The sequence below is a fragment of the Anabrus simplex genome, chromosome 1 (genome assembly GCF_040414725.1).
Source record: "Anabrus simplex isolate iqAnaSimp1 chromosome 1, ASM4041472v1, whole genome shotgun sequence".
NCBI lineage: Eukaryota > Metazoa > Arthropoda > Insecta > Orthoptera > Tettigoniidae > Anabrus > Anabrus simplex.
The window spans coordinates 808,177,591-808,201,843 of NC_090265.1; the positions used below are offsets into that span (position 1 = coordinate 808,177,591).

Genomic DNA, 24,253 nt, shown 5'->3' on the forward strand with positions numbered 1-24,253 from the left:
TTACTGATACTATTAATGGAATGCATATTGTCCCCTTAGCCTCGCAGCCCAAAAAGGTGTCGGGGATGAAGTGAGATTATATTTTACACCATATTTTTACAGCCAGATGCCCTTCCTGATGCAAACCTCAGCTCAGAAGATAATGAATATGAAATGAATGATGGTGAATGAAACTGGGTAAGGAAGTGGAAGGAATCGGCTGTGGCTTATGAATACAAACTGTCCCGACATTTGCTTAGGAGTGCAAAAGGGTGGGGGGAAAGAAACCGTTCTCAGACAGCTGACAGTGGGGTTCGAAGCCACTCGCCTGCCAAGTGCAGAGCTTGGCTCCATAGCCGTAGCATGTTAATACGTGTGGCTACTCCGCTCAGTGATACTATTACTGAAATATAATATAAAATTGTTGATCCAAGAACTGGTATTATCAAAATCATTTACATTTGGGGGAAAATAATTTATCTGTGGAAGGGACGACAATTCCGCATGAGATTCATCATTACTACTTTGTCTCGCACTTTCTTGTAATTCAATATCGCCACTTAGATATTCTCTATCTTCATTATCAAAATATAGCTCTCCAGAATCACTATTTATGAGGGAACATTCAATTTCATCGTCAATAAGAGATGAATGTATACTCCAAGATGCCATGATGGCTGCACGTTAGCGGGAAAGATGTTCCACTCCAACGAAGCTGAAATAACACCAGATCGCTTTCAAAACACGCGAAGTGGAGTAGTATATCTGCCGTACGAAACTGCTTTGAGCATTTCCATGGAATCTCAAAGCATGACAATATATCGCGTTCATTTGTGAGATCGGTGAAGTACACACTACACCAAAACGTATATATACGGGTTTGGCGGATGAAACACAGCATTCAATAACGTACATATACGGGTTTGGCAGTGAATGAGTTAACAGAGTTTGACCATTTCTTCTCTCTGTAAACTTTTTGATCCAAGAAGCATAATGGAAGGTGATTTAGAAAATGATGAACTCTCTCGCCTAATAAAGCACATTCCCATCTTACGAGATCAAAGTCAGAATACCTTGAACCATACACAGGGTTTAGAGATCTAGTTACCAGTTCATTTAGAGCAGGTAGAAATATTGATATGATTGCCATTCTTCTTTCCCTGCAACCAGAATATGAGCATTTTGTGGAAGCTGCAGTGAAGGCTTTATGGATCCCAGTCAGTAATATTGATAATGAGACGACATTCTCAACGTATTGTATTGTAATGTCTGACAGGAGAACAGCTCTGACTCCCAGTAATATGGAACTCATGGTATCTCTGTCTTTTTCAGACTGATATGCAAATTATATACTAAGGCTAGGCCATATTTGTTAGAGTGACAGCTGATACAATTTTTTCAAACTTCCATGTTTTGATATAATGTGTAATACTGTATGTGTTTTAAGCAGAAGCATAACTCGTGTATTTATATACTTACGCAAAAATACAACATTGTTATACTGCAAATATGCTATCAACTAAGTTATTGGTTTACCTTTTATAGCTGAAAAGTGGAAAAAAATAGCAAAATTATTGACGAAATATAGCTAAACATATACTGAAATAATTGTTAAAAAATTACTAAATTAGGAAAAAAATTTCAACACAAACAGGTGCCTCTAGTAAAGAGGTGCCAGTTGAGCGTGGTGACGAAGTAATTCTCTATAGTGATGGATGTTGTCATTAGAACAGGAATATCACTCTATCTAATGCACATCTAAACCTTTTCCTTTGTGTGATAATACTATTATACAGAAGTACTTAGAGAAGGAGCACACATAAATCGAGTGTGACTCCATGCACTCCAAGATAGAGAAACATCTCAGAAATCAAGATATCTATTCTCCAGCAGCATACATAGATATCTGTAAACATGCTAGGATGAATCCCAGACCCTACAATGTCAAATATCTTCAGCATGACTTCTCCAAGAATTGCGATAAAGCCTGTATGATCTACAAATCATTGCGTTCTGGAAGTAAAGTGGGAGATCCTGTTGTTACAGACATCCAGGCCGTTCGTCACAACCCAATCAATCAATCAATCAATACTGATCTGTATTTAGGGCAGTCGCCCAGGTGGCAGATTCCCTATCTGTTGCTTTCCTAGCCTTTTCCTAAATGATTTCAAAGAAATTGGAAATTTATTGAACATCTCCCTTGGTAAGTTATTCCAATCCCTAACTCCCCTTCCTATAAATGAATATTTGCCCCAGTTTGTCCTCTTGAATTCCAACTTTATCTTCATATTGTGATCTTTCCTACTTTTATAAACGAGATTCAAACTTATTCGTCTACTAATGTCACTCCACGCCATCTCTCCGCTGACAGCTCGGAACATACCACTTAGTCGAGCAGCTCTTCTTCTTTCTCTCAATTCTTCCCAACCCAAACATTGCAACATTTTTGTAACGCTACTCTTTTGTCGGAAATCACCCAGAACAAATCGAGCTGCTTTTCTTTGGATTTTTTCCAGTTCTTGAATCAGGTAATCCTGGTGAGGGTCCCATACACTGGAACCATACTCTAGTTGGGGTCTTACCAGAGACTTATATGCACTCTCCTTTACATCCTTACTACAACCCCTAAACACCCTCATAACCATGTGCAGAGATCTGTACCCTTTATTTACAATCTCATTTATGTGATTACCCCAATGAAGATCTTTCCTTATATTAACACCTAGATACTTACAATGATCCCCAAAAGGAACTTTCACCCCATCAACGCAGTAATTAAAACTGAGAGGACTTTTCCTATTTGTGAAACTCACAACCTGACTTTTGACCCCGTTTATCAACATACCATTGCTTGCTGTCCATCTCACAACATTTTCGAGGTCACGCTGCAGTTGCTCACAATCTTGTAACTTATTTATCACTCTATAGAGAATAACATCATCCGCAAAAAGCCTTACCTCCGATTCCACTCCTTTACTCATATCATTTATATATATAAGAAAACATAAAGGTCCAATAATACTGCCTTGAGGAATTCCCCTCTTAATTATTACAGGGTCAGATAAAGCTTTGCCTACTCTAATTCTCTGAGATCTATTTTCTAGAAATATAGCAATCCATTCAGTCACTCTTTTGTCTAGTCCAATTGCACTCATTTTTGCCAGTAGTCTCCCATGATCCACCCTATCAAATGCTTTAGACAGGTCAATCGCGATACAGTCCATTTGACCTCCAGAATCCAAGATATCTGCTATATCTTGCTGGAATCCTACAAGTTGAGCTCAGTGGAATAACCCTTCCTAAAACCGAATTGCCTTCTATCGAACCAGTTATTAATTTCACAAACATGTCTAATATAATCAGAAAGAATGCCTTCCCAAAGCTTACATACAATGCATGCCAAACTTACTGGCCTGTAATTTTCAGCTTTATGTCTATCACCCTTTCCTTTATACACCGGGGTTACAATAGCAACTCTCCATTCATCTGGTATAGCTCCTCCGACCAAACAATAATCAAATAAGTACTTCAGATATGGTACTATATCCAAACCCATTGTCTTTAGTATATCCCCAGAAATCTGATCAATTCCAGCCGCTTTTCTAGTTTTCAACTTTTGTATCTTATTGTAAATGTCATTGTTATCATACGTAAATTTTATTACTTCTTTGGCCTTAGTCTCCTCCTCTATCTCGACATTATCCTTGTAACCAACAATCTTTACATACTGCTGACTGAATACTTCTGCCTTTTGAAGATCATCACATACACACTCCCCTTGTTCATTAATTATTCCTGGAATGTCCTTCTTGGAACCTGTTTCTGCCTTAAAATACCTATACATACCCTTCCATTTTTCACTAAAATTCGTATGACTGCCAATTATGCTTGCCATCATGTTATCCTTAGCTGCCTTCTTTGCTAGATTCAATTTTCTAGTAAGTTCCTTCAATTTCTCCTTACTTCCACAGCCATTTCTAACTCTATTTCTTTCCAGTCTGCACCTCCTGCTTAGTCTCTTTATTTCTCTATTATAATAAGGTGGGTCTTTACCATTCCTTACCACCCTTAATGGTACAAACCTGTTTTCGCATTCCTCAACAATTTCTTTAAACCCATCCCAGAGTCTGTTTACATTTTTATTTACCGTTTTCCACCGATCATAGCTACTTTTTAGAAACTGCCTCATGCCTGCTTTATCAGCCATATGGTACTGCCTAACAGTCCTACTTTTAAGACCTTCCTTTCTATCACATTTATTTTTAACTACCACAGAAACAGCTTCATGATCACTAATACCATCTATTACTTCAGTTTTCCTATAGAGCTCATCTGGTTTTATCAGCACCACATCCAGGATATTTTTCCCTCTGGTTGGTTCCATCACTTTCTGAATCAGCTGTCCTTCCCATATTAACTTATTTGCCATTTGTTTGTCATGCTTCCTGTCGTTCGCATTTCCTTCCCAATTGACATCTGGCAAATTCAGATCTCCCGCTACAATCACATTTCTTTCCATGTCGTTTCCCACATAGCTGACTATCCTATCAAATAATTCCGAATCCGCGTCAGTGCTACCCTTTCCCGATCTGTACACTCCAAATATATCAAGTTGCCTATTATCTTTAGAAATGAGCCTTACACCTAGAATTTCATGTGTCTCATCTTTAACTTTTTCGTAGCTTACAAATTCTTCTTTCACCAGAATGAACACTCCCTCTCCCACCCTTCCTATCCTATCTCTACGATACACACTCCAGTGCCGTGAGAAAATTTCTGCATCCATTATATCATTTCTCAGCCATGATTCAACTCCTATTACAATATCTGGTAAATATATATCTATTAAAGTACTTAATTCTATTCCTTTCCTTACAATACTTCTACAGTTCAACGCTAACAATTTTATGTCATCCCTACTTGATTTCCAGTTCCCTGTTCCCTTATCACCGCTCCCTAGGCCATCCCGTTTCCCTGAAATGGGACTACTGATTACAAGCTGAATCACTTGGAATAATCTTCCTCAAAGGAAGCAAACGGGTGATACTCAGTGTGCAAAAGACAAGATTCAACCATTGTATACTCAAAAGCTGAAGATCATGAAAGAGAAATGAAACCACCTCCAACAATTAAAACATGCACTGGTATCTATGATACCTTGCCTCATGAATAAGGAGGACAGTCATATTTTGAATCTGATTTTACTGAACTGTTTTTATTTTTTATTTATAACTTGTTTTACGTTGGACCGACACAGACAGATCTCAGATGGGATAGGAAAGGCCTAGTAGTGGGAAGGAATCGGCCATGGCCTTAATTAAGGCACAGCCCCAACATTTGCCTGGTGTGAAAAATGGGAAACCATGGAAAACCATCTTCAGGGCTGCCAAAAGTGGGGCTCAAACCCACTATCTCCCGGATGCAAGCTCACAGCTGCACGCCCCTAACCGCACGGCTGATTCGCCCGGTTTACTGTACTGTGGGGCATAACTGTAAATATTTAGTTTTAATTTAATTTTACTTTTTACTTTTAGATTAAATTTAATCAAAATAATTATCAGGCTGGTTCTTCTATTCTTTAATAATAGCCTATAAATAACTACAATATGTGAACTCTTTGATTTTCTCTTCAGTGTTACTTTTTCCAAACACATTACAAATCAACAATCAGTACACTGGTAGGTCTTTCTTTATCATTTATGGCTTTTAATGCCAGGAGTGTACAAGAACATGTTTGGCTCGCCTGGTGCAGATCTTTCTATTTGACGCCCATAGGTGACCTGCGAGTCTGGATGTGGAATTATGATGATGATGATGATGATGAATGAGGTAGGGAGAGTGTAAAACCCGGTGACAGCACGTAGCCTACTCCTGTCGAATAATACCAAGGGGTCTGCTCAAAGCTTAACGTCCCCATCCGATGGACGAAATCACCATCAACAGCGTCATATGACCTCACATCGTAGCTGAGTGGTTTGGAATTAAATCCAGACTTTTGGCATGCAATCTAGTGATTAGAAATTGTATACCACCACATCCCCTACCCTGCTGGCCAACATTCTGATGATGAACATTTTTTCAACCAACAGTACTCGAACTGGCTAACTATGGTGTCAGACCATATAGACTTCAAGGACTTAACGATCACGGCCACCAGGCGGACTATATTGGTAGGTCAAACATAAAAAATTATGAAACAAAACTATGGACTTATAATTCTTCATTCCACACTTTTACTTCAAAAACCTTGTAGATGACATAAAATGTGTTGAATTAAATATTAGAAAGCTCAGAAGTCCATATTTGATCGAATTATAAAAATATATACTAATTAAAGTTACATGTCAGTGTAGTCACAAGATTCATTTTACGGCAAATTAATGGTGGGTCCCTATAAAAAAAAAAAAAAAAAAACAGGTCTTCATTTGAGGCCGTGGAATGTTTTTTCTCTCTCCTGTAAAATTTTATAATTCTGACTTACGAGGTTTTTAAAGAAAGGTGACGATAACTTTAAATTGGAAATAAAGTACAGTAGTAATTATGAAACAAAACATTACTAACTCACTGGTGTAAGTCAAATATTTTGACTTACTCCTATACATTGCAAAAGAAAAACACAACAATTCTAATAATTCTGGGTTATTTTGTGCATGTTAAAATGAATCAGTTGCAATCAGTTTTTCATGCACTATTGTTTAAAAACTTGAATTTGAACATGACTACTCCGTCCTTCATTTCTCGCCATCGCCGATAATTACTGCATGTTTACACGAAAGATGGGGCATTTTCACATATTTCATCTCTGCTGCCTGTATTCTACTCTCCTCATGTTTCATTGTAATCCACAATCCAGCTGCATACGTTAGTATGGGTTCATAATAGGTTGAATATAACTTCTACGCTGGCATAAAGGAGATAAATGGTCCAATTCGATCTTCATCGGGGTCAGTGAAGACTGCTGACAACTCAATCATTTTAACTGATAATGGAGAAAGGCGATCATCAGGAAGATGGATACTGACATTCTGCGAGTCGGAGCGTGGAATGTTAGAAGTTTGAATCGTTGTGGTAGGTTACAGAATCTGAAAAGGGAGATGGATAGGCTAAAGTTAGATGTAGTTGGTATAAGTGAAGTACGTTGGCAGGAAGAACAAGATTTTTGGTCAGGTGACTACCGAATTATCAACACAAAATCAAACAGGGGAAATGCAGGAGTTGGTTTAATAATGAATAAGAAAATAGGGCAGCAGGTAAGATACTACGACCAGCATAGTGAAAGAATTATTGTCGTCAAGATAGACACCAAACCAATGCCCACCACAATAGTGCAGGTCTATATGCCTACTAGTTCAGCGGATGATGGAGAAATCGAAAGAATATATGAGGAGATAGAAGATTTAATACAATATGTAAAAGGTGACGAGAATCTAATTGTGATGGGAGACTGGAATGCAGTGGTAGGCCAAGGAAGAGAAGGTAGTACAGTAGGAGAATTTGGATTCGGACAAAGGAACGAAAGAGGAAGTCGGCTGGTTGAATTCTGCACTGATCATAATTCAGTCCTTGCCAATATTTGGTTCAAACACCACAAACGAAGGCTGTATACGTGGACGAGACCTGGAGACACTGGAAGGTATCAAATAGACTTCATTATGATTAGGCAGAGATTCAAAAACCAGGTGTTGGATTGCAAAACTTTCCCAGGAGCAGACGTGGACTCTGACCACAACTTGTTGGTCATGAAATGCCATCTGAAGTTGAAGAAATTGAAGAAAGGAAAGAATGCAAAAAGATGGGATCTAGACAAGTTGAAAGAAAAGAGTGTGAGGGATTGTTTCAAGGAACATGTTGCACAAGGACTAAATGAAAAGGCTGAAGGAAACACTATAGAGGAAGAGTGGAGAGTCATGAAAAATGAAGTCAGTAGGGCTGCTGAAGAAATGTTAGGAAGGAAGAAAAGATCAACTAAGAATCAGTGGATAACTCAGGAGATACTAGACCTGATTGATGAACGACGAAAATACAAGAATGCTAGAAAAGAAGAGGGCAGAAAAGAATACAGGCGATTAAAGAATGAAGTGGATAGAAAGTGCAAGGTAGCTAAGGAAGAATGGCTGAAGGAGAAGTGCAAAGGTGTCGAAGGCTGTATGGTCCTGGGAAAGGTAGATGCTGCATACAGGAAAATCAAGGAAACCTTTGGAGAAACGAAATCTAGATGTATGAATATCCAGAGCTCAGATGGAAAGCCACTTCTAGGGAAAGAAGACAAAGCAGAAAGATGGCAGGAGCATATCCAACAGTTGTATGAAGTTAAAGATGTAGATAATTTGGTTCTGGAACATGAAGAGGCTGTTGATGCTGATGAAATGGGAGACCCAATTTTGAGGTCAGAGTTTGACAGAGCTGTGAGTGACCTCACTAGGAACAAGGCACCTGGAATTGATGACATTCCCTCTGAATTACTGACTGCCTTAGGAGAAACCAGCAAGGCAAGGTTATTTCATTTAGTGTGCAAGATGTATGAGACAGGAGAAGTCCCATCCGATTTTCGGAAGAATGTTGTTATACCTATTCCCAAGAAAGCCGGTGCTGACAGGTGCGAAAACTACCACGCCATTAGTTTAGTATCTCATGCCTGCAAAATTTTAACACGCATTATTTTCAGAAGAATGGAAAAACAAGTTGAAGCTGAGTTGGGAGAAGATCAATTTGGCTTCAGAAGAAATGTAGGAACACGTGAAGCAATCCTGACTTTACGTCTGATCTTAGTGGATCGAATCAAGAAGGACAAGCCCACGTACATGGCTTTCGTAGATCTAGAAAAGGCATTCGATAATGTTGATTGGACCAAGCTATTTATGATTCTGAGGATGATAGGGATCAGATACCGAGAACGAAGAATTATCTACAATCTGTATAAAAATCAGTCTGCAGTAATAATCGAGGGCTCTGAAAAGGAAGCAGCAATCCAGAAAGGAGTGAGGCAAGGTTGCAGTTTGTCCCTGCTCCTTTTCAATGTTTACATAGAACAGGCAGTAAAGGAAATCAAAGAGAAATTTGGAAAGGGAATCACAGTCCAAGGAGAGGAAATCAAAACCTTCAGATTTGCCGATGATATTGTTATTTTATCTGAGACTGCAGAAGATCTCGAGAAGTTGCTGAATGGTATGGATAAAGTCTTGGGTAAGGAGTACAAGATGAAAATAAATAAGTCCAAAACAAAAGTAATGGAGTGCAGTCGAACGAAGGTAGGTGATGCAGGAAATATTAGATTAGGAAATGAAGTCTTAAAGGAAGTAGATGAATATTGTTACTTGGGTAGTAAAATAACTAACGATGGCAGAAGTAAGGAGGACATAAAATGCAGACTAGCACAAGCAAGGAAGAGCTTTCTTAAGAAAAGAAATTTGCTCACTTCAAACATTGATATCGGAATTAGAAAGATGTTTTTGAAGACTTTCGTGTGGAGCGTGGCATTGTAAGGAAGTGAAACATGGACGATAACTAGCCCAGAAAGAAAGAGAATAGAAGCTTTTGAAATGTGGTGTTACAGAAGAATGCTGAAGGTGAAATGGATAAATCGAATCAGGAATGAAGAGATACTGAATCGAATTGGTGAGAGGAGATCGATTTGGCTAAATTTGACGAGAAGAAGAGATAGAATGATAGGACACATCTTAAGACACCCAAGACTTGTTCAGTTGGTTTTTGAAGGAAGTGTAGGTGGTAAGAACGGCAGGGGTAGACCAAGGTATGAATATGACAAGCAGATTAGAGCAGATGTAGGATGCAATAGTTATGTAGAAATGAAAAGGTTAGCACAGGATAGGGTGGCATGGAAGGCTGCATCAAACCAGTCTATGGACTGATAACTCAAACAACAACAATGGAGAAATTTTAGAGCTTGGGAGTAACATTTCTCTGCGCTTCTAAATCGTGTCACCAATGTCGCTGAGGGCTTTCTTCATAATGTCCCTCAGCAACCCCAACAACCATGGATGGCAGTTCCACCCACATACAGAGACTTCACCAAAGCACTCAATCAGCTAAAACCAAGAAAGACTCCTGGTCCTGATAACATCCCTCTGGAACTGATACAAAATGGAGGTATACTCTTGAAGACTAGACTTCTCACACTCATCCTCTTGATTTGGGAAACTCGAGAAGTACCTGACCTCTTGATTTGGGAAACTCGAGAAGTATCTGACGACTTGAAGAATGCTACCATCATCACTATCTTCAAGAAAGGTGATCATAGCATATGTGAAAAGTACCGTGGTATATCGCTTTTATCAATTGCAGGTAAAATTCTCGCAAGGATTCTATTAAACCAGCTCCGAGTTATCTCGGAGAGGATTTTGCCTGAGTCTCAATGTGGTTTCCGAACCTTCAGGGGCGCAACAGGTATGATCTTCTGTGCTAGACAACTCCTGGAAAAATGCAGAGAGCAACAGCAGCTTCTGTATTTAGTTTTCTATGATCTGGAAAAAAGCCTTTGATTCAGTACCAAAATCTGCTATGTGGAAAGTATTGAGACGTTTTGGATGTCCTGAACGTTATGTGGAATTTGTTCAAGCTCTTCATGATGGCATGTCTGGACAGGTTCTTCATGGTAACTGGGTATTGAATTCGTTCCCAATCACTCGTGGATTGAAACAAGGCTGTTGTGCTTGCTCCTACACTCTTTGCACTGTACATGGTTGCCATGCTGCATCAATCATCTCCAAATAATTTAGGCATGGAGATTAAATTTCGTTTTGATGAAGGCCTTTCCAATCTTGCAAGACTTCATTCACAAAGACGTACTCTGGTTACCCAGATGACAGAACTGCAGTATGCCGATGACACCGCATCTCCTGCTCTAACATCTGCAGAACTACAACAGTCAGTCAACTGTTTTAAAACTGCATGTGATCGCTTTGGTCTTGCCATTAATGAAAAAAAAAGAGGAAAAAAAAGTGAAGGTACTTGCACAACCTGCCCCAGGATTAACTCTTCCTGTGTTCAGTATCTCCATCTTAGACACAACACTGGAACAGGTTGATCAATTTTCATATCTTGAAAGCATCTTGTCTAAACGGTGTACCTGTGAACAAGACATTGATAAAAGAATTGGGGCTGCTCATGCAGCATTCAGATGGTTAATGCACAGAGTCTTCATGAATAAACTTAAACTTAAAACTTAAACTTAAAACTGCATACCAAACTCATGGGGTACAAAGCTGTTGTCATTTCCACTCTGCTGTATGACTGTGAAACTTGGACATTCTATTGCCGTGATATCAAAAGACTTCAGCGCTTCCACCAACAGAAAATGAGATACATCTTGAATATTAAGTGGGAGGACTATGTGACCAACACGGCAGTTCTCGACAAAGCACAGCTAAATAGTACTGAGGCAACAATCATCACTCATCAACTGAGATGGTTAGACCATGTTCACTGCATGGGTGATACCAGGCTTCCCCATCAAATTCTTTATGGTGAACTTTGCCCCGGCAGTAGACCTCATGGAGCCCCTATTAAGCTTTTTAAGAACCAGCTGAAACACATCATGAAGAAAACTGGTATAAATATACAGACATGGGAAGAATGTGCCGTGGACCATTCATGGTGGTGGAACACTACATTCACCGCTGTCAACTTCTTTGAAAGAGAACGCTGCAGACATCAAGAGGCCAAGCAATTAGCAACAAAACTCTGTCAATTACAACCCACCCTCCTGCATCTATTCAGTGTGATTTGTGTGGGCGTATGTTTTATGCCAGGATTGGTCTGTTTAGTCATCACAAATACATCCATAAACTGAGTTGAACTGCTCAATGTATGCAAGAAGATGTTATATATACTCAAATCGAGTTACAGCTGACGATAACCCTTCCAAACAAATTTCCTAACTTATATGTACCACTGCGGTTTAAGTGAAGGCCATCTGAGCCCAGATCCCTATCTCCTACCCACCCATTAGGATCTAGAAATCTCACTCCCAGTTCCCCACATGCCCAATCCATAGTCTCATTTAAATCCCCAATCACCTTCCATTCAGTATCCCTCCTACACAGTATTCCACTGATAACAATCTCCGCTTCCTTAAACTTCACCTGTGCTGCATTTACCGGATCCCACAAATCCCCAGCTATGTTGGTACTTAAGACTGGCATTCTGTGAAGTAAAAATATTCTCAGGTAATTGTAGTTCAGCCAAAATACTTTTTTCTTGTACACTTCCTGTCAGTGGATGTGATACATACTGTAAACACTACCAACTCTTGGCATCAAATATTCTATACAGTATTATTCATTTCAATGTCCAGCTCCATGGCTAAATGGTTAGCATACTGGCCTTTGGTCACAGGGGGCCCGGGTTTGATTCCCGGCAGAGGTGGGAATTTTTAATCATAATTGGTTAATTCCCCTGGCACGGGGACTGGGTGTATGTGTCGTCTTCATCATTGTTTCATCCTCATCACGATGCGCAGGTCGCCTACGGGTGTCAAATCAAAAGACCTGCACCTGGCGAGCCATTGTCCTCGGACACCTCCCAGCACTCAAAGCCATATGCCATTTTATTTCATTCATTTCAATGAGCTATAAGATCCAGGAATTTTCTGAATCAATCTATGGTACCCAATGCATATATCAAATTGTCATCATCAAGAAAACCCCAGAACACAGAAAATGAAATAGCAAAGCCCTTTGTAAAATTGAATTTTAAATTGTATAATTAATTGTTGTATTCATTACCATGATGAGACACTCTGGTAGAGTTGAAATTATAGCGATTTTCCTTTTGGCTGCTGTTTGTTTGTGGTTGGTCAAGTTCCAAAGAACCTGTAAACAAGCAAAATAAAAGTTAAGATGAGGAAATATGCTGTGATGTGATCAGAGTTGAGAAGTAACTGAGTAAAAGTAATTGCATTACATGTAATGAATACTTTCTTAGTAATTATTACTTGTTAATTGTTACTCTTTACAAAATGTAAATTTTACTCGTAATTTACTTCTTGATATAAAATTGTAATTGTTACATTCTAATAATCGATAAACATCGCATGGTAAATTTTACTCGTAATTTACTTCTTGATATAAAATTGTAATTGTTACATTCTAATAATCGATAAACATCGCATGGTAGCAGAAACAGGCAAAAAAATTACATGATGCTGAAAATAACTGTTTTCACTTCCACTACAGCAGAATCAGTAGCTTCACCAGTGCTGGATGACATATTTCCTTCCCTCTCTAGTACTTCCAAAGATATTATATTTATTCTACAATATCTGCCACTGCTTGGGAAGTTCTTAAAATTAAACACAGGTATTCCTTCATACGCTCATGCGAAACATCTTTTCATCAAATGCAAAAATGTACTTCGGTTGAGCGATGAGAACTTAAAGAACCAATTATTTTGTAAAGTAAATAACAAATTATTTGAAATGGTAGAAATTGTGAACTAAAATTAAAATTATGAGAAAAAATCACTCTGAAAGTTCCTCAGTGATGATAGTCACTTAATATCTCTATGCTAAAACAAAATTTAAAAACGCACACACAAAATGGAGCCTCTGAGGCTGGACAAAGCGGAGGTGGAACAGGTTTTTCTCCGGGTACTCCAGTTTTCCCTGTCATCTTTCATTCTAACAACACTCTCCAATATCATTTCATTTCATTAATCATTCATTAATCATTGCCCCAGAGGAGTGAGACAGGCTTCGGCAGCCGGCACAATTCCCATCCTCGCCGCTAGAAGGGGGCTTCAATTCATTCCATTCCTAACCCGGTCCAATGACTGGAAACAGGCTGTGAATTTTCACACAAAAAATGCAAACTTAGTCAACTTTGCAATATGTATATCAGTGATTTCCTTAAGACTGGCATTCTGTGAAGTAAAAATATTCTCGGGTAATTGTAATTCGGCGCAATTACTTTTTTCTTGTACTCTTCCTGTCAATGGATGTGATACATACTGTAAACACTACCAACTCTTGGAATCAAATATTCCATACAGTATTATTCATTTCAATGAGCTGTAAGATCCAGGAATTTTCTGAACCAATCATTGATTACAATCTAGTATATGAAGTTTCATTCTATCTATTCTCATAGCTCCTTCTGAGTATTATTTGGTTTTAAATCTAGCAGAACAGCCTTCTTTCCAATAAATTCCACAACAACAACAAATTTAGTGAATGAACCAACTATGATGCAACAAACTAGAAATCTCACTACCATTTTCAACTTTATATTCAACAGTTCTAGAGTCGAGCAGTAATGTAATAAAGAAAAATGCTCACCTTTAAGAATACTGTATAAGGGATACTTACGCTTCTCTAGAACTTCCGTAATGCCTGCGTTATCAGCTTCTAATTCCATTTTAAATTTATGAAGCTCTTGATCCAGACGTCGTAAATAGCGGTCAACTAAATCATACATCTGGTTTGCAAGATGGACTTTCTCATCTGAAGTAAAAAGAAACCACAGATACTTTGAACATTTCAAATTTTATATGGGAGCCAGGAGAACAAAACTGTGAGAGTAAAATTATCTTATGTGGATATCAATGATATGTAGTTCACCACAAATGCAACATCTTCAAATCTGCTGAAGAGTTACAATACATGACAATGTTCAAAACCAGCTTGTTTGTAATATTCAAATCATGCACAGAGAGAGACAAGAACATAATAAGGAACATGTAACGAAGAAAAAAAGGACAAGGAAAATCTCCACATCTTCACAGTGTGCGTGCATATGAAAAGGGACCACATGTCGGGTACTGAAATGAAGGTACTGTCATGTTCCATAATATGTAACTAGTATCATGTAATTGAATTGAATGCCTCCGAAAGAAATTAAGGCCTTAAATTAGCATGTAATGTTACAACATAACATTTCATAACTTTTCAGTAGAGCTGTTTAAAAATTTGGTTACTTTGTGACACAAATGACTTCTAAAACTATTTGGAAGTTACACTGACATTTAGATTTTCATGTTCACCGGTATTCTGACATAGAATTTTTTTAACGAAAATTACAAACAGATATTATTTACGGTCTATTTTTTTCGTGGAGATCTATCTATCGATGCTAAGTCTCTGAGGTTTTATGACTTGAAGAAGTTCACTGAAGACAACTAATTGCAACACTACTGCACTTTACAAAAATTATCGCATACCTTCATGATCGTTAATCACAGCCAGCATAAGGCAGGAATATCAGTTATTCATGCTGAAGCCTGCGTTTTGGGCATATTATATGCCCTTTCACAGTCTGGTCCCGATGTCCTACCTCTCCACAGTAGCTGCAGGTGGGTCGAAACCTCCTCTTTGGGGAGAGTTTTCTCGGAGTTGGGGATTTTCTCTTCTGAGCCTTACTTGTATTTTTAGGTGTGAAGAAGATGATGGTGTAATTATTGGCAGAGGAGGAGAAACAGAAGCCGGCTCCATAAGATTTTCACTTGAGGTGGTTGGTAGCAGCGTTGTTGGAGTAGGGAAAGATGTTATAGTAGGACATAGTACATCTTTCTTATCTTCTGTTACGAAGGGACTATTTTCTTCATGGAGATACATCTGTCTATCAACGCTAATTCCTGGAGGCTTGATGACTTGCGGAAGGTCAATGAAGCCAAACGGTGGAACTTCTGGAAGGATGGTGTAGGGTACTTTGTCAGAAACTATGGACTTCTTTGTCAACACTACACCAGGGTGCTCTTTCATATACACAAAGTGATGTATCTGGGTTATCTGTGGAATGTTTTTCATTCCACCACGGAACTTGTTTTGCCAGTCATAAGTAGGAATTGTTACATTTCCAGATTCTGTGCCAACAGCGACAGGAATAATAGAGCTAGAAACCTGACAACTTTTACGGGCGACATTAATTACATCTTCAATAACTTCACTTTCATTTTCCTGGAATGCTCTCTTGAAACAACCAAAATACAAATCAGGTTGAAATTTCGTGTGTCCCACTGGCAAAAATGAGATTTTTCAACTCTCCACATGAGGTATATCATTAAGATGTTTTTATTTTGCCCAACACAGTTATCAGCATGGAATTCTACATGCTCCTCACCGACTGAAACATTTTGAAAGAAGTGATGTTCAAGAGATAAGACAGTATTTACTCCTTCACCCACATGTACAAACAAATTTGTTAAGTGGTTCACATGCTACACTAAAGAGACCCACTTTGTAGCCTGTAAGAAAGAAAACGGGTCCAACTTGTTGCGGATCATATGGTAAGTGCACCTGTTGGGCAAAATCAAAACTATAATTGTGCCTTTGTATGTGTTACAGCTATGTGGCCCAAGAGACAATGGAGTTTCCAGTTGTCTAATCCCTTGTCTACAATTGTCTATGGTGTTTTTATAAGCAGTCCGCTCTGCTTGGACGTGATTAAGATGTTGTATAGCCTTCTCTATCAGATTTCTTTTCTCCTCCTCATCCACAATTGACATTTTCCCTATTACAGTTTAACTGCTTCTACAAGTCATACAAAGATCAGTCTTGGGTTTCTGAACTACTATGTTACTGCAAAATGTACGCCAGATGGGATATCTGGACGAGAGTGATACAGGAATTCACTCTAATGATTTACAACTGTCAGAGTATAAGGTATGAATGTACTTCTTAGACATGCTGATTGGGAGAAGCATGAGATCACTTCTTCGTTTTGTAGAGATCCGGCCTGGCATGACAAGTGCATTTTGTTCACTGAAATTATTCATAAAGTCGACTGCATGTTTATGATCATCAGAATGAATAGATATTATCTGAGAAGTATTTAATACATTTTGGTGAATTTTTAGGCTGCACCCCTTCTTTTTTGAATTGTTCCTTTAACTATTTTAGTCACTTAGAGCCACAAGCGAATACAAATTGAAAGAATGACTGACACACCTCCTGCCCTCTGAAGTGATAAATTGTGGAAGTTTCTTTCCTGTCTTAATTTTTTCTCTTAGTAGCTGTCGACATTGGCTGGTTTTGTATTAATGCATTCATCGCACTTCTCCAGAGTAAGAAATAGGTACATTGAAAGACTGCATTGGTAATGGAAAGGTTTGGAGCAAACAGGATGTGTATGAAACCTATTACCTTTATTAAAAGTGCCCAGCTAATTTATCATAAGATATCCGAGTCATCTTATCTTATGCTCGTGCAGCTATGAGCGCGATGTTTCTTTCTATGTCATATGTTTCAATAACTTCAAGAATCTAACATACGAATTTCTTTAACTTGGATATATTTCTTTTGACAAATAATATACATCTGTATATTGTACTATTTCACTCATATCAGCATTTAAAGGCTTGATACTTGAACTTTTAAAATTTTTTCATTCGATTTCCACAAACTTTTGGAAGCACAGTGCCAATCGGCACATATGTCTTGCTACTCATCAAGAACTTCCTCCGTACTACATTTATGTATTTGATCTACGACTTCTTCAATATTTTCAGAACTATCAATACGCAGTGCTGACCCCTAAAATTATACAGTGCTTCATTAACTGCAACTGAAATATACGTATTTGATTCTAGACTTCTTCATAACATTGAAATTTCAACACACAGTGCTCCCTAAAGTGTTACAGTGGTTCATAAACAGCATCTGACAGAATTATTTAATCTTCACATTTTGTTTACCTGTGCATCATCTTTTATACTTATTTTTGATTGGCTGAAATTTCAACACACAGTGCTCCCTAAAGTGTTTTAGTGCTTCACAAACGGCAACTGACGGAATTATTTAAACTTCACATTTTATTTACCTGTGCATTGTCTTTTATACTTATTTGTAATCAGCTGATGATGACCAAGAATACTGGTCGAAACTGGTACCAATTATAATTAAGTAGGATGTACAACTTACATTTCTTATTTTAATAGTTTTGAAAGGTTGAACTATCATATATCTTCTTTCAACTTAACACGCTGACTACCAGGACATATAGCAAGAAATGTCCTGGCGGCCAAAGCATTTTTTCTTCTATGCATGTAGTAAATAAGCAGTAAAGCAAAATTTGAAGTGATATTTCACTTAAGTGTTCAAAGTAGTACGAAATACAATAAAAATTCCCAGCACCCCGAGGTACCACAGTGGCCCCACAAAAAAGTTCACTGCATGGTTTTGCCTAGACGGCCAGAGCGGCACAGTCTAGTAGTACTAGAAGCTTGCATTGCTTGATAGTACACATTGTAGATAACAGAGCATGCCATGATTTGTTTACTAGCGCCTAGGACTACAATCGCAAGGCACTAATTTTTTTACAGTAGGGTGTGTGTGAAATACTTGCGAGATATTTCTAAGTTATTTTACCAGTGAACAGAGAGGTTAGTTATAAAAATGAAACCATTTTCTTCTCGAACTCGGAAGATAATGACCCTAGCCCTTCAGTATGAGAATTCTGGTAAGTAGTGTTGATGTAAAACTGATCTACTGCGTTTCGCAACACAAAAAACTCTTCACCAAATTAAATTTGAAATATATTTATTTCCTATTTACTCCTTGCCAAATGCTCAATGGTAATGTAAAATGTTGCTATGTTGTCAATGAATATTGTCAGTTTAGAAAATGCAAATACGCTCATGTTTACGCTATATTTATTGTGATAAGCGTAGAAATCAGCTCAGGTATGGGAGCAACAATTTGGAAGGAATCGGTGTGGCCTACTGATTAGGTAAGCATAAGCTTGGGGTGAAAATGGGAAATCACAGAAAACCATAACCAGGTTTCCCGACAGTAGGATTCAAACCCACAATCTCCAAAATCTTGAGCTTGTGAGTTAGCTAACCCGGCACACCTTAACACATGGCTAAAACTGATTGGAAAAATACTCACATATTGCCAATAAAAGGAGGTTGGATGAATAAAAAATAAAGACTATATTTTGGGAACCAAGCACGCCAGGATTTGCTCCAAGGCCATAGTGGTACGCTAGCATAGTGAATTCAACAGCTCAGCGGTCCGCCGGCCTGGCAGGGAAAGTCATATAGCAACACCTGTTAGCGGTACTTTGTACCACCATGGCCTTAGGAGACACTCACTCAGTGGTACAATGTACCGCTCAGACAGCCAACATGTTAATAGTGATGATATATACCAGGGGTAATCAACATACGGCTCACGGGCCAGACTCGGCGCACAAAGGCATTTTATGTGGCCCCCTGGCCGAGTTTTTATAATGTACTTAAGTTTCAGTTTATGTTTTTTTGTAGACACTGAAAAACCTAGTTAGTAAGGACTTAGTTGTAATGGTAACTAAAGGTCAAATTAATAGAACTTCAGCATGTTCCCAATTACAGGACAGTTCATGGAGTGAAATCTTATTAACTTTCACAGGGCGCTTAGTAATGAAAATTTTGCAGCTTTCTTATAATTTGTGAGAAAATACTTGTGCGCGTTTGCGAGTAGGCTACTTACATTTGTGAACAAACATTTTCAAAACTGAAGTTTCTAAAATTACATTCCCGAATCAGTGATTAACACCTACATTCCATTCTGAGGGTGGCTGTGTCAAATCTGTCTCCCGACATTTCAAAGCTGTCACTTCAAGTGAAGGCCTCTCATTAATGTGTAGGTTTATCCAAAGTAAGAGTATTGTTTACTTTTCTCAATTTGTTTTGTATTGTGTGTCAAGTTATTGTCTGTATTATCGAACAGTCGTGCGAGAGATTGGTAGGTTAACTGCTTGGTGATTGAAGAAAGGGGCATCTAGGTGTGTGGATGTAAGTGTGTGTTAGGGAAGGACGAGAGGGAGAGGGGAGAAAATAATTTGGCCCACGGTTCGGATAGGAATCTGCCATTGAGCCCACCCGCAAATTAAGTTGAGCACCCCTAATATATACCAAATATTTAATAATTTTAGGAAGTATATGATGATGATGATGCCATCATTTTCTATAACACACATTCAGTCAACAAACAGAATAAACAATATTTATAAACAGAATAAGTTTTCAAAAGCAGGCGTGTGTAAACTCAATAATGTGATAAGTGTGAAGCCTCATACATTGGTCAAGGTCAAACAGGTAGAAGTTTTTCGACATGCTATTTGGAACATGTCAATGCTAGAAAATATAATAGGTTCTCTGCTATGAGTCAGCATATGCAGGATTTAAATCATGAATTTACATCCATTGAAAAAGATTTGGAAATATTTAAAAAGTAGCCAATACGGGTGGTTCACTCAACATTATAGAAAATCGTTTCATCCACCTGGATCAATATACAAACCCAAACTTTAACTTTAATGAAATCTAGGAAAAGTATTAACATTCTATATGATACAATCATTCCGATTTATAATAAATAGAGTTCGAACAAAAATCAAAATCCCCACTCCAATCCAGTCTTTCGTCACTCTCTCAGTGGACTCCCATTCCACCTCATCCATCCGCCCGGCCTTAAACTGTAGCCATGCCTCCCCTTCCCTCCCTCTAACTAACCCTCACTTTCATCCCGTCCGATACACGTCTCTTTCTGCTTGATCAGTCGTTTGTTCCTGGGTATGTATGCAGTTTGACATCATGGAGGGGTAAGTCTCATACACTTTGTTTAGCTACTTGTTCCTTTTTTATCACGCACGTCCATTCCTGTTCTCTCCTCTTTTCAGACCTATTTCCTCAGCACAAACCTTATTGAGAAACAGCTCATCAATTACGATTTCGACCCAAGTCCTTTTGGTTTTGCAACATCCCTTCTATCAAATAATTCAATCAAACCATCTTAAGTCTACTCATTGTGTGTATACTTGTTTAAACACAGCTGTATTGCATTTGACACAACTCTCACTGATACATGTTACTCAGCAATGCATTCTTTTACCAACTAAACACACAAGAGAGTTATTTTAATTTTCAACACCAGAGTAACAGTTCAGCTCCAATTTTAATATCATTGTATATGCAACAGCTCAGGGCCAATTTTAATATTTCAATTGTACATGTATAGATGTTACTTATCAGGACTGTTCAAAGACAAAGACACCTCCGTACAGGCCGTGAAGGCCCTTGGAGGAGTGGAAGGTAAAGGCTTCCACCATTGTTAACCGTGGCACGCAATGGGGTAGAGTGGTTAGCTCTACGCCCGGCCGCCTTTGCCCCCAGGAATTAATCTGGTACTCATTTTTGGTGTATGCTGAGTGAACCTCAGCGCCATATGCACCTCCAGAAGTGGAAATCTCGTTTCTTAAATTTTACAACTTCCTGATGGGGATTCAAACCCACGTCCTATCAGGACTGTTCATTTCAGATTAATACCAATGGCAATGTCACACATGACCAAATTCGACTAGCAGACTTTAAATTCACTAATTATAGTATTATAGACTGTAAAGTGTTAATTTGATTGTATTTGCACTATACATAGTCAATTTTAGTCCATGGTTGAAGATGACCGATAATGGGTAGAAACCGGTCCCACTGAATAAGTGATTTGACATCATATTAAATGGCACTGAATAGGTAGACCTTCATTTCTTATGTGAATGTTTGTCACTACAGATCATGATGAAGTTTATATTGTATGAAACCTTGAGACTCGAGAAGAAACGAGAAAATTAGACAAGATTACAGTGATTCTGTCAATGATGATCGATAAATTTTTGTGATCTAAAATCTTAACTAATTTGGGTTATTCTGTGTTCAAATACCAAATGTTGTGTTTTTTAAAAGTAACTGAAGTACAATTACAGGTATCTTCACATAAATGTCAAACAGTTAGCTCAAAACACATTTCAAATTAAGTGAAAACTTTCTGTGATCATTTTGATACACCGCACCTGATCTCGTTCCGCATAACACTGCGCCTGACAGGAGGTTAAGCATTTGATTTTGGATTTTGTCTGGTCCATGAGCCATGTCCCTGCACAGCACAAGTGCACTCCACAATTCCTACTCCCTGAAAGGCAAGTTATAGAAATACAAAGCACTAAAGGCGAAAGATAAGTGTGCCCCTGCCTCGCGCTTAACCCAATCGCTTCAGGTTTAATGGCCCCACACGCTCGCTTAGAAATCTGATTTAAATCATCCTCAACATGAGTAAGCAACCTGGTCAGATCTACTGTGCTCCGCTCTGAAATAAATGCTATAAATGGAACAGCAACTACAATTTTCACGCACAGTTTTCAATGAAGCATTCAAAATAATTTTACTCAACAACAATGATGTTAGAACAAAGGTTTTGTGTGGTAAATCTTGAAACATTCGGGTATATGAAGAGGCACTTCACATTACTCATTGCTTCTAAAAAATTTGGGGTCTTTGCTCCAATATAACTAGATGCAGGGCTTACGAACCCGGGACATCAGAATGAAGAAGGCAAAGTAGGCTTTAATTTCATCCTCATTAGTGTCAAACCACTTGTCACCGCCTTTTTTCCAAATAGGTCTGATAACTGTTTCATAGCGTAAATATTTGTTTCCCACGTAATGTGGGAAAGGACGGGTCCATAAGCGCCAAGAATACAGACAACTCCGATACAGAATTATCTAAATATTTGTCTCTCATTTCTCCTGATACCCCTGTAGAGCCTGTAAAGTGATGAATAATTGGCTGGTTATCTCTATTACTAACCCACACCTAGTCACTATTTTGGTTTCGCACGTGGGGCTTTAAGTACGATTTCACAATCACTCGTATCAGATGAAGTGTCATTTTCACTTAAAATATCTTCTTCAATATTATCATAATCGTCACCACTGTCCTCCGAATCTAAAACACTTTCAATTAACTCAGCAATAGCATTGCTGTCACTTGCTTATACTACGCATGGCTAGGAGACTGACTGACACCTGATGAAATGTTTGTGCTTTTAGAGGTTATAATTAGGCAATAAATTACGGTGCAAATTATTAGAAAGAGAACTGTAAACAAGCCACTGTAAAGGGAAACCCTTGCAAGCGTGATCAAAACATAAGTTAGTACATACGACTCGGCGCAGCATACGCATGTCTCATCATCTGAGTTTAAGGCCTGGCCAATGCTCACGTGAATGTCTTGTCAAATGAGTCAAGTGGGTTATTAGGCAGAAATGCAAAGTCCAGCTGGACGAATCTGCAAAATGTGACATGATGTGATCCGCAATGACTGAAGAAATTGTAATTATATCTAAGTTAATGAAGATTCCAGGTACTGATGGATTGTTCTGGACTCCGACAATTCAGCAAAGTTTTGCCCACACTTGCGATGAAGGAGTATGTGCCATCATGGAAGATACATGTGGAAAGTATGAGTCTTCAATAATAGTATATATTTTACATATGTAGCTTTCTTACTTTCTCGAATCAAGAAATGGGCTTTAGCACAGAGGTGCATAAATGCAACATGGCTGGCCATCGTAGGATTCCAACGATAATGCTTAAAAGCCCATCAGCAGTCATGTATGGCTGCTGCAATTTTGTCAGTCCACCATGGGACCTGTTTCTGGTGAGGGATATCAGAGGAGGAGGAAGGTATTGTTTCCTCTGCAGCAACCAGAATTCCAGTGGTAATGGAAGAAACGTGGTCATCAACAAACCCTAGCTCCCCATCGGCCATCACTGAGTATTTTGAAATCTCTGGTCAATTTTCCCATTGAAATAACCAACGCTTCGGTACTTCAGACTGTCTTTGACTCAAGAGCAAGAGAAATAGCAGGAAAGGGTCACTATCACAGCCATCATCGCGTACTTGCCACCGTAACATGGGAAGTAGCACATGGCTGCACAAGGTGACATCCAGGTGGGAGAATGTCCCATGTGTGCTGCTGAAATGTGTTGATTCCCCCATAGTAAGCATGCAAAGATTGAACTGGTTGATCAATCGCTCAAAAATCCTCCCCCCCTAGTGCAGGAAGATGGAGAACCCCAGAGGGTGTTTACGGGTGTTCACAACTCCCAGCAAGAGAAATGGAGGAGATAACTGAGCAATCAAATCCTAGTATTCATGCATTTGAAGATCGTAGTCTGGTTGAATGTACACGTTGCACACTATTGTCATTACTGGCAACGGAGTACGAACTGCAACTTTGTCCAGCTGAGTACGGAATGACACTTCGTCACTGAAGAGCACACTAGGGTACAAATGCTCCCAGTCACCCTACCATCCACAGCCACTCTGTCTTTGAAATGAAGACGATATCCCACCATAGTCGTGTTGTGTCCAGCTCAAACGACATTCCTGTAGATGGACTATGGTTGCTGGGGAGACAGATATCAGTTGATGTAATTCAGCCAGGTGAGGGGTATAACTATTGCATTTCAACTATTACAATTAACTGAATTGCAATAGTCCC

General features: G+C 38.7%; 1 protein-coding gene across 1 annotated transcript in view; it reads right to left on the reverse strand.

Annotated features, from left to right (window-relative positions):
- Positions 1-24,253, reverse strand: part of Ing3 (Inhibitor of growth family, member 3) — a 103,721-nt gene that overhangs the window by 45,265 nt on the left and 34,203 nt on the right. The window contains exons 4-5 of the mRNA XM_067136328.2: positions 14,303-14,437; positions 12,723-12,809 (exon numbers count right to left, since the gene is read on the reverse strand). Coding sequence (XP_066992429.1) covers positions 12,723-12,809; positions 14,303-14,437 — 222 coding nt within the window. The remainder of the gene's footprint in view (positions 1-12,722; positions 12,810-14,302; positions 14,438-24,253) is intronic.